Raw genomic sequence first — 10,810 nt, forward strand, 5'->3', positions numbered from 1 at the left:
ACACAGAAAAGACCATAAGTCAGAGTTACAATTTAAAAACAACATTACGATAAATGCAATGGCACAAATAGGAATTGGTTTTAACCCACAAAACCCAGCAGTATAACCCAGCACCCTGTGGCACAAACACAAAGGGGTTGTTGGCCCCTGTGCTGAACCCCATGTGGTTTCCCCAAGTCCAAAGTAAAAGGAAGTGAAAAACCTGCTGGTGCAGATGATGGTCCCAGTCTGGTCAAGAGTGGTGGTTGCAGTCTGGTTGAAAGTGGTGGTCTCCTCCTGTCAAGGTTCTGGTCCTCCTCTGGATCCAAAGAGTGGTTTCCCAAGTCCCCAAATCCCCAAGATTATATCCCCTCAGGTCCAGGTGGGACTGCCCAGTACCTCCCTCAGGACGGGGAGTTACACAATGAGTGATCTGACTCTGTGAATCAGGGGGTATTTGGAATAATTGATGGCCAAATAGCAGACATGCCCCCTCAGGCTGGGTGTGAAGGTGCTAACAACTCCCTGGAGGGGAGTTATCACAGCTCTTACCTCACAGGTGTCTTTCCCACTCAGCTCACAGCCTGAGGGGTTGAGTCTGCCCTGGGCAGCTGCTGCAAATGGTCCATTGTTATCAGTTCATGGGAAATGAGTAGAGGGTGTAGAATATACAGCTTTGGTCACACTCACACGGTGATAAACTGGTCCCACCTGCTGAACTAGGACACCCTAACAGGCTCTTCCAACCCAGCCTTCTATTTCAAGGACAATTCCAAAGTCCTCATGCCCCCAGAAGTACATTTTGACATTAAGAGCCAACACTTACAGTCTAGAGCATCCCTAAAACCACATGAGGCAACCCTGTCCTGCAGCTCAGCATCCATTCAACTCCTTGTTTAAACATTTTCCCAAAAAACACACCTACCAGCTGTAAGGAAATGAAGGGTGGGAACAGTATCCATTTCCCATGTCATCTCAAACCTCTAGGACACAGAATGATCTTCCCCAGCTCTCTAATTTGGTGTTCACTTCCAAAGAGAAAGGCAATGAGAAAAACATATTAGCATTAATAATTGCAGTTAAAGTTAGTTAGCAAGCAGTCTCCAGACAAATCAGGATAGCCAACCCAAGGACAATCACCTGGAACCCCTGGCTGCACAGCAGAGCCAGCCCTGAGGAATAAGGCACACAGCTTTTTCTTAATCATACCACTCAGCAAAGGCAACCAATTAGCATGAAAACATTTGGATAAGGATTAATAACAGACTTTGAAGACAAAAGTACAGTGTTTAACAGGCTTGTCCTACCAGAGCAGCTGTCATAGCCGGGAGAAACCCAAGATCCTTAAGACAAAATCCTTGCTGTTAAAAGTAGGTTACAGCAGCCACGCAGAGGGACATGGACTGTAAGGCTCAGTGACAAGGCCAAGGGAACTGGGTTCAGGCCTCCTACTGTGCTTTGACCATGTCTGCAGCTGGAGTTTCTCTAAGCTGGTGAACTGTAAATGTAAAGAAAGTGAGAACTAAAGACCATCCCTGCTGAGCACACTGCTCCAATGCCCCTGTACCCTCCACTCACTAAGTGGCAAGAAGAGGAAAGCCTGGCTCAAAAAAAAAAGGAATATTAAAACTCCCCAGACTTTCCCCTATTGTGCTTCATTGTTTTGTTTCATGTTTGACAGAGAAACATATAAACAGCAACAATGAAAACTTGAAACACTTTATTTTCTCAAAATAACATTTATTTTCCTTTTTTTTTAAAAAAAAGGTCTTTTAACACTTTGAACATTTGCAGACAAAATGAAAATATGCAACAGCCATGTAAATCAACATATTTTTTTCTAATTAAAATAATATATGCATCCTTCAAACCAAAAGCACACATGAATTAGTTACAATGCAAAAGCTTCATGGCTGTACAACCCTGAGGGTTCCCACACGTGCAAACATGAACACTCACGTGTACAAGAAAGGTAGCACACAACTGGTGAACTGTTTGTTCAGGTGGTTACACCCCAAAACGTTTGTTTTAAGGATTCTTAGCAAGGAAAGGCTGGCAAATCCTATCAACTGCATGTTATATGAGCCTCTCCTGGCTGGTGGAAAAGTTTCCTGCATTTCAATGTCTCCTAAAGGTTCCACTTGTTATAAGTTAAATGTCTACAGCTACGGGCTAATTCTTTTAGCAAATTTCATTCTTAAGACTTGAGCTCAGCTTTGGACCCATAAGGAGTCACAAGAGAGGGCTTGATGGCAATTCAAATTATTGCCTGAAGAGTAAGCAATGAACAGCCAGAGGCTGAGCTATTTTCTGGCATAAACAGCTCCATTTGATCTTTCTTTCTGTCAAGTGACTGAATTGCACAAAGAACTGGAACTAAGGATATCAGCATGGCATTCACAAAACAGTTGCAAGAATAAGATGGAGAAACCATTAAAATTTCCTTGCCGAAGTCTGATGATCTCAGTCCTCACTCACTGAAGTGTTAAAAAAGAGGCTGATGTTCAAAGGCTACGAGGTGAAATTCAGAGGCTCTTGTTCAAAAATTAGAAATGAGGACAAGTACCGATAAAAACCATAATTTCATACCACCCAGAATGGTAAGATAAGTTACACAGGATTTCCTCCACTTCATCATGAAGAATTAAACTATCTGTAAATGAAAGGGATACCAAAAGAGTTTTTAGGGATGGTAGCAGGAGGCTCTGAGGCTTCACCTCACTGTCAGCTCTGTCTTTGCTGGTTCAAGGACTGTGCACTCTAAAGCAGCCAGCTCAGTGGCCAGAAACCAAGGTCTGGTTCTCCTTTCTCCTACTTTCTACACAGACATCATAGTGCAAGTGGGACTGATAGTTCAAAACATCCTCCCAGCACTCCCAGTGTCACACCAAGGTTTTACAGTAACATTGCCTTCACCTTAACAATGTTTTTAACACCTTCTGCCTGCCTGTGAAACAAGGTCTAGCAATAGCAACTCGCCCAGTTCTGGAATTATTTTAAAGTGAAATGTTTCCAGACATTTGCTGCTGCTGAGCTTGTACAATCAGGTGGAGCTGTCTCTTTACAATGGCTGTGTTTAAATCCCAAAGGAACTCCAACAGCTTGCCCTGGAGGAGAACCTCCATCGGCACAAACTGCAGAACCTGTTGGGGAGAGTCTGTGTCCAGTAAAGAGCTCATCAGAGTGTTCAGCTGCTGCAGATATTGGACCACTGGAGCAGGGAGGCCTCGGTAACCAATGCACAGCAGAGCAGCGCTGGTCCTGAGCGGCTCCCGGGAGGTCGGGCAGGCGAACGTGATGCCTCTGAAACAGCAGTGCAGGATGAAGACCAGGCCAGCTGTGAAGCGCGTCAGACACGAGAGGAGGGGCAAAACCAACACATCTCCCACTGTAAGCTGGGTCAGCGAACGCAGAACACACTCCAAAAGCTGCTGCTGGTACTTCGGCTCTCCGTCATAAAGCAAAGAGAAGCTGAAAGTCAACAGCATAGCTGAGTCCATGGGCTTTATTTCCATAATGGGCTGGCTTTCTGTATCACAGAGGGAGGGAAAGCCCACCACAAGGCACTTGAATTGGTCACTGCAACTTTCATTTAGGACTTCTTGATGACAACTGGAAAGATCAGACACTTTTGCCAGTATCAGCTCCCCAGGAAGAACTTCACAGGAGTAACAAGGCTGCAGCACTGGTCTGCTTTTCAGCCTTCCCCCACCCAACTTCTTCACAGCTTCATTAAGGTTTTCCAAGACTTGACCATCACAAAACGGAGAACATTTTATCATTGGTAGTCTTTTTCCTTCCAAAATGTACCACGAACTACATTTAAGGTTAGAAGGTGATCCTTCCAGGATGCACATGTTCCCAGCATTATTTAAACTATGTTCTTCAGCTAAGTGATTAAAATAGCCTTTTGCCACTTTATCATTCCATGTCAAGGTTTCCATCATCTTCCTTTCATTGTAGGTACTAAAATATTTGTTTCTTTGCCCAAACCATTTTGCATTCATGCTGCAACCAGCCTGAGTTTTCTTGACAAGCCAGTTATTTCTGGCAATGGGTTTCATATGAAACCTTTGCATGAAGAACTCTGTTGCACAGTCTCTTAACTTGTTCAGTCTCATCTGCTCTGCTTCTGCCATGCACTCAAAGAGACGGATGTTCTCAGAGATAGTCTCTACCTGGCACTTGTGGAAGAACATGCAACACTCTTCATGTACTTTAAGGAAAGATTCTGGTAGTGTATGCTGGGGGAAAAGGGCTTTTTTGACCATTTCTGTTCCAAAGTTCTGTGTCATTTTAGGAAGCAGCAGATGAAGGTTTTCCCTGCCCAAATAACGAAGACAAACCACATAGGCTTCTGAGTTTCCAGCTTTGCTAGTGGCTGGCTTAAAGATATGGACCTCCTCAAAAGAGCAGTTTAGCAGAAAGAGCAGGTTGATAGAACAGTGTTCAAACAGTGTGAACATCTTCAAAACGAAGGATCCTCCAGTTCCCAGGATCATTAAAGCAGTGACTGTTTCACAGTACAGAAGGGGCGAGACAAGAGCTTCCTGCTCACCTGGATTTCCCTGGCAATCAAAGCTGCCATCAGCAGTTACCAAGTGAACTGTGGTCATGTTGCTCACAAAGTTCTGAAGTCCTGTTAGGTATTTTAATGTCATCACATCCCCAGTGTTATCTGGGCCAAAGTACCACCAAGGCAAGGTATTTGCTATCAGACGGTCATCCATAATCATCATAAGGGTGTCATTGGCTTCATGGTATGGGTTTAGAGTATTAGCTACCCAATTCCAGTGGCAAGGGATATGGTGGGACTTCAAATAGTGATTGAGACTGGCGATAAAAGCTCCAGGTGCTTCACAGAGGTGGACAGAATTCAGTTCTCCATCCTGAAAAGCTTCTTCTGGAAGAAGAGGAAAACTGCACAGGATCTCATGAAATTTGCACCATGCCTGGGTACACAGCTCAGCATTCACAGATTTCTTCACATGAGATATTATTTTCCCTGCTTTATTGGTGAATGAGGTGTGTCGATGCCAGTCCTCCAGGTTCTTATCACTCAATTGGTTCTTCACTTCATTCATTGAGTCCTTCAGAGCAAGGAGCGAGAGAAATTCCTTGTGATCGCATGTAAAAGCACTGCTGGGATCCGGCAGCTTCCATTCATTATTCACTGGCTTAGCATAAGTAAACTTCTTTGCAAAGAGCTTCTCAACTTCAGAAAGAATTTCAGGACTGAACTTTTCAAGGTTTGTCTTCTGGTCAACATAAGGCTGCTTATGTTTGTCCATTCTTCAATGGATTCACAACCTGAGCAATAGCAGGGAAGAAGAAACCACATCACTCCAATCATACAGGTATAGAAATAGGCAAAGCTTTTTATACAAAATAAAAATACCTCCTTTTAATCTGATCATGGCAGTGTTTATCTGAGAGCTCCAAGTATGGAAGGTGGAGAGCCACAAGCAAAGGCAGCTTTCAAATGGTGCATGGCTCCTCCACTTTCCCAGCAGAGAATAACCCCCCACCTCTTCTACCAGACCCAGCAGGATGCTGGGGGAGCCCCAGGGGCACCCTCAAGCACAGCCCCTCCACTGAACAGGCCGTGGGAGAAGGCTGGACAGCAGTCTGTGAGCAAAACCCTTTTCTGTGCTCAGCATTACAGCTCTCTGCCAGGTCCTTGCAAACCCTTACACCTCCCTTTTCTGACTGAAAAAACTGTGATAAATCCAAAGTGTGAGGAGACCCATTGCAGCTGTGGTCAATGTGAACGTGTGCTTGCTGATAGAGACAAAAGTAGTGCCAAGTGTTGTGCTGCGAGTGGATAAAGGCAGAAAACACAAACACACTCTGCACAGAGCTGACGAGGTTGCTGCCATCTGCTCCAGTGCACACTGCACAAGTGACAGCCACTAACTAGAAATCAGCCAGCCAGCAATTTATTCGAAACTAAAATGTCCAGTTAAGCAAAATAATTTAATCAAAAATACCACCAGAGAAAGGAAATCTCTCAGTGTATCATTTTAACCATCCCATTCCCTCAAAAGCAAAATATAATTGTCTTAAGGGTTATGTAATACTTGAGGCGTGAAAATATACTGGATTAAAATTGGAAGAGTTGAGAAATTTTGGAAGGAAACAGCACGAAGAATGACCAACCTCAACACTTTACTCTTCCCCTTGAACCACACAGCACCTCATGGCCACAGCTGTCTCCCCCCATCACCCTCAGCTCTCTGAAGAGAGGCAAGTGGTCACACACATGGCTGAGGTTTCATCTCCTTTCCCTGTTTCAAGGCCTTTCAATGAGTGAGTTTAGTTTCAATGTCCTTCGCATAAATGTACTCTGGCTTTAATCTTACCCTTTCTCACAGCATGTGCTGGGGAGAAGAGGAAAACTGAGGGAAACACACAGACTGCTCTGCCCTGAGCTAGTTTTCTTTCATTTTAAACACCAACTATGAGGCTTTTAATTACAGCTCACCCCAGAAAATCATAGGGAGGGCGTGGCTTGGAAAGGACCTTAAAGATCAATCCTTGCCACCCCCTGCCATGGGCAGGGGCACCTACCACTATCCCAGGCTGCTCCAAGCCCTGTCCAACCTGGCCTTGAAAACTTCCAGGGATGGAGCAGCCACAGTTTCTCTGGGCAACCTGTGCCAGGGCCTCACCACCCTCACAGGGAAGCAATTTTTCTTAATATATAATGTGCATCCCTCCTCTTTAAAGTCCTTCCTTCTTTCCCCAGCACGGGTAAAAAGTCCCCCCTCCCTCATTATAAGCCTCTTTTAAGCACGGGGAGGGTCTTTAAGGTCTCTCCAGAGCCCCCTCCAGACTGAACCAGCCCCAATCTCAGAGCCTGTCCCAGATGTCCTCCAGCCACAATACCAACAAGCTCATCCCTAAATCCCTAACCAGGCTCTCCCACCGCACGGCAAGCACAGGCATTGCTCATTTCCAGCCCCCTCCCCATGGCCGGCAACGTGTTCTGGGCTCCCCGCACAGCGCAGCTCCTCACCCATCCCGGCCCGGCCGCCTCTGCCTCCGCTGCGGCCGCTCGTAGAGCCGCGCCCGCCCCAGGCGCCTCCCAGCGCCGCCCGCTCGCTACGCGAGGCCGCGGCTGCAGCGCGGCCCAGCCCGGCCCGGTTCTTACCCCGCTGGAGCCCCGGCCCAGCCCGGCCCGGCCCCGCCGCCCCCACCTCCCTCTGCCAGGGGCACCGCCCCGGCCGTGCTGCGCCTCTACGGCTCTGCCGAGAGCGCCGCGGGAAGCTGGGAGCGCTGGGAGAGGGGGGAGAGCCGAGCCGTGCCGCGTGTGCCCCCCGCGTGTGCCCCCCGCGTGTGCCCCCCGCGTGTGCCCCCCGCGTGTGCCCCCCGCGTGTGCCCCCCGCGTGTGCCCCCCGCGTGTGCCCCGGGCCAAGGCGGCAGCGCGGAGGTTGAGGCCATTTCCTGCACAGGAGCCCAAGAGCGGCTGCTCCTCGGAGGAGCCGCCGCGGGGCAGCCCGGCGGAACCGGGAACTGTGCCACAAGTTCTTCGCCCAGCACTTACCACTGGAGGTTGCTCAGGGAGGGAAGCCGTGCTGGGATGTGCTGGACACCCGCGGGGGCATCCCCCCAGCCCTGTGGAGCCCCAAAACCAAATCCCGGCGTCCTCCAACCCTGCGGAGCCCCAAAACCAAATCCCAGCCCTGCAGAGCCCCCAAAACCAAACCCCAACCCTGCGGAGCCCCAAAACCAACCCCCAGCCCTGCAGAGCCCCAAAACCAAATCCTGGCATCCCCCAGCCCTGCAGAGATCCCAAACCAAACCCCAGCATCCCCCAGCCCTGCAGAGCCCCAAACCCCAGCCCTGCAGAGACCCCAGACAAAACCCCAGTGTCCCCCAACCCTGCAGAGGCCCCAAAACCAACTCCCAGCCCCGCAGAGCCCCAAAACCAACCCCCGGTGTCCCCCAGCCCTGCAGAGGCCGCAGCTCAGCACACCCTGGGTCTCCAGGCTGGCCTCTGGAGTCGACAGAGATTCTCCTCCAGAGCTCGCTTTAGCCTCTGTAACCCACAAGGCAGGTACTTAGGAAGACTCTTCACATAATAACCCACTTTGCTGCCCTTTCTAAATCCCCAGGAGACTCGTTACACCCAGCTTGGGTTAGCAGGAGGCAAGAGCCTTGAAATATTAACAGAGCCATAATGAGCATCATCAAGCATCCATTGCGGCATCCCTGGGAACACACAGGCACTTTTTAGACAGCAAAATAGCATCTAATCTGCACACAGAGGCAGGAAGGTCAAAGCAGATTCATTATCACAGCAGACAGCAGGTGCAAGTTGCTCTCAAGACTTTAAATATTGCGGGGATTTTCCTATATGCAGGTTCAGGAATGAGGCACTTGCCAGCCCGTTTGGGAACAAACAGCCAACACTGAAGCATGAGTAAGCAGAAATTCTTTTGCTTTAATGCCAGGCTTCCTGCTATTGACTTTTGCACTCACATATTTCTTCTTCATGAAGTTCAATCCAACCCGAAGCCAGAAGTAGTTTTGGTACAGAAATTCAGTGCTACGAGTACAAGGGACTCCAGAACTGATGATATAACTTGGGAAAATTTTTGCTAGAAGCTCAGTAATTTAAGGAAAAAAAACCCTTGACATGTCCATCTTAAGGATATAATAATGTATAGGTAAGTGATCTTCTGCTGTAGGTACATAAGAGAACTTACATGTTAAAGTCATAATTGGTAGAAATCTATAACCAGACAACTGCTCTCCTCTCTTTTAAGGTCCTTGCCTATTTTCTAAAATGAAGAAAAACTGAAAATAATCTTAAGTGTAGGAAAAGCCCACTGCCACATGTAAAAGGGAATACAGAACTAAAATTCTTTAAGTCCCTTGGGGGAAAAAAACTTAATGCATTTTTAAAACTAAAACTGTCATATTGACCCCTAATAAGGGCTGTAACCAAAAGGTACTGGCTACCTCTTCAGAAGTTTTACCTAATGAGAAAGAGTTGAGGTGCAGATAATAATAATGGCATTGCTGAAATCATATATTTAGTTCATGAGAATTTAAAGGTAATGGGAATGTCAAAGTTGTGTTATAGTCTGAAACATTTGTGTCTCGTGTTTGTAGTAAAAGGCTGAGCAGAGGTTTCCTTTATAGTTTTGGTTTTCCCTCTGATACCTGCAGTGGTGCTGGGATGTTTCAGTTACCATCCTTTTGTTATTCCTATGTGCTCACACACCAGCCACAAGACTTGCACTGCCTGACTTCTGTGGGCCACAGGTAATTAAATCATTGAGCTTAAGGGTTCATTCTTTTTAATTTCTTCTTCAACACTTAAATCACATTTCACATGTTATTTGTTTCTTAAGTGTTTGAATAACACTACCAAGAAGACAACTACAGTTCAGCTCCTGGGGGAAAGTGGTATGTAAGGAAGACTTGACCTTTTCAGTCCTACCCTGCTAGGCTTTTACTGTACTTGCAGTTTCTCAGTGTCAGTCTCCTGGAGTCCTGAAGATAAGGCTCTTCCAAAACACAGGAGAGAGCAATTCATCACTGGGCATGTGACAGTACAAGAGTCCCAGCTAAAATAAATGTGATTGAATAACACGCTTAAGAAAAATGTGATACTTTTTTCTGAAATTAAACCTTTACTCAGCTTCTGAGCTTCAGACTCTTGTATTTTCTGAAATCTCTTCAAGTTAAGCACAAATTTGAGTAGATGCTTCTATCTTACGCAAAAGAATATCTTTTTTTTTGTCCATGTAGGACACTTAAAATGGGAACATAGCACTTTCTTCATGGATTAGTCCTGCTGTTGTGGACCTAATCTTTAACAGCTGATTGACAGCTGATCTTTTCCCACTCAGATCATAACCTGTGTGCACAACTGTGGCACCAACAGCCCCAGATGAAAGCACCTGTCTTTAAGGGAATATTGGGCAATTAAACATTGTAAATTAAACGTATCATTAAGAATGATGTAGTCTTGTTTATGCCTTTGTCTTTTTTTTTTGTAGATACAGGGTATAAGTAAACGATGTGATGGGACTGGGGAGTGTTGATGGAGCATTTGGGAGCTCTTTCAATCATACTGGATGTGCAGGAAGTCCTCTGGGAAGACTATGCTGAGCCCTGGGAGAAACTTCATAGATTCTGTGGGACACCCAGTACTTCTCACCCTGCTGCTAAAGATCAGCCCCAAAAATATGTAACTTTGTGATAGCATTGGTGTGACAGAGTAGTCAAAGGAAGGCTCTCAGTCAGCAGTGAGAAGAATCACTGTGATTATGTGGATGATTGGGATTAGATTTACTACTAATTCAGTACCTAAACTTTGCCAATGCAGTATCTAAGTAACAGCACTATCACCTAGTGCAGTGTAGTGCAAATGCTGGGACAGCTGGTGGCCCTTAATGCAGTGGCATTCCATGACCTTGGGCACTGGTCTGCAAGGGTCATTCTGGTTCTGCTTCTGGCTTGCAGTCCAAAGTCAGACAGATTTGTGTTTCATTTTCCTCACTGGAGGAATTGCAGCCAATATCTGATGAAAAGTGAGTTGGGAGACTTCAGTAAACAGTATCTAATGTAGACAATTAGTAAAATGATCTACAGTTGTCTAACTCTTGTTTATTTGAACAAAAATCACTGAAATGAAAAGGAAAACCTATAGACTTTTCAATAATGTGGCATTATTGCACCACAAATGAGATGATGAGGAAGCATTGATCCTGTTGGAACAGCACAAATACATCCTGACAGACCACAGCTGCAAGTGGCAGTATGTTCATCTACTGACCTCCAGAAAGCAGAGTTTTCCAAAGAGTGCTTTTGGGGA

The 10,810-nt window shown here is 46.4% G+C and overlaps 1 protein-coding gene across 6 annotated transcripts; it reads right to left on the reverse strand.

Moving 5' to 3' along the window:
* Nucleotides 1-1,750: 1,750 nt before the first annotated feature.
* Nucleotides 1,751-7,584, reverse strand: CMTR2 (cap methyltransferase 2). 6 transcript variants are annotated; one of them, XM_071567287.1, is made up of 2 exons: nucleotides 7,526-7,584; nucleotides 1,751-5,289 (listed from the first exon to the last, which is right to left on the reverse strand). In XM_071567287.1, exon 2 carries the CDS (start codon nucleotides 5,268-5,270, stop codon nucleotides 2,976-2,978), a length of 2,295 nt encoding a protein of 764 aa, XP_071423388.1. In that variant the 5' UTR covers nucleotides 5,271-5,289; nucleotides 7,526-7,584; the 3' UTR covers nucleotides 1,751-2,975. The 6 variants fall into 6 exon arrangements, with proteins under 6 accessions (XP_071423388.1, XP_071423390.1, XP_071423386.1 ...); XM_071567289.1 differs by lacking the exon at nucleotides 7,526-7,584 and adding an exon at nucleotides 7,133-7,274; XM_071567285.1 differs by lacking the exon at nucleotides 7,526-7,584 and adding an exon at nucleotides 6,998-7,126.
* Between the last annotated feature and the right edge of the window lie 3,226 nt (nucleotides 7,585-10,810).

This window comes from Pithys albifrons, chromosome 12 (assembly GCF_047495875.1).
Source record: "Pithys albifrons albifrons isolate INPA30051 chromosome 12, PitAlb_v1, whole genome shotgun sequence".
Lineage (NCBI taxonomy): Eukaryota > Metazoa > Chordata > Aves > Passeriformes > Thamnophilidae > Pithys > Pithys albifrons.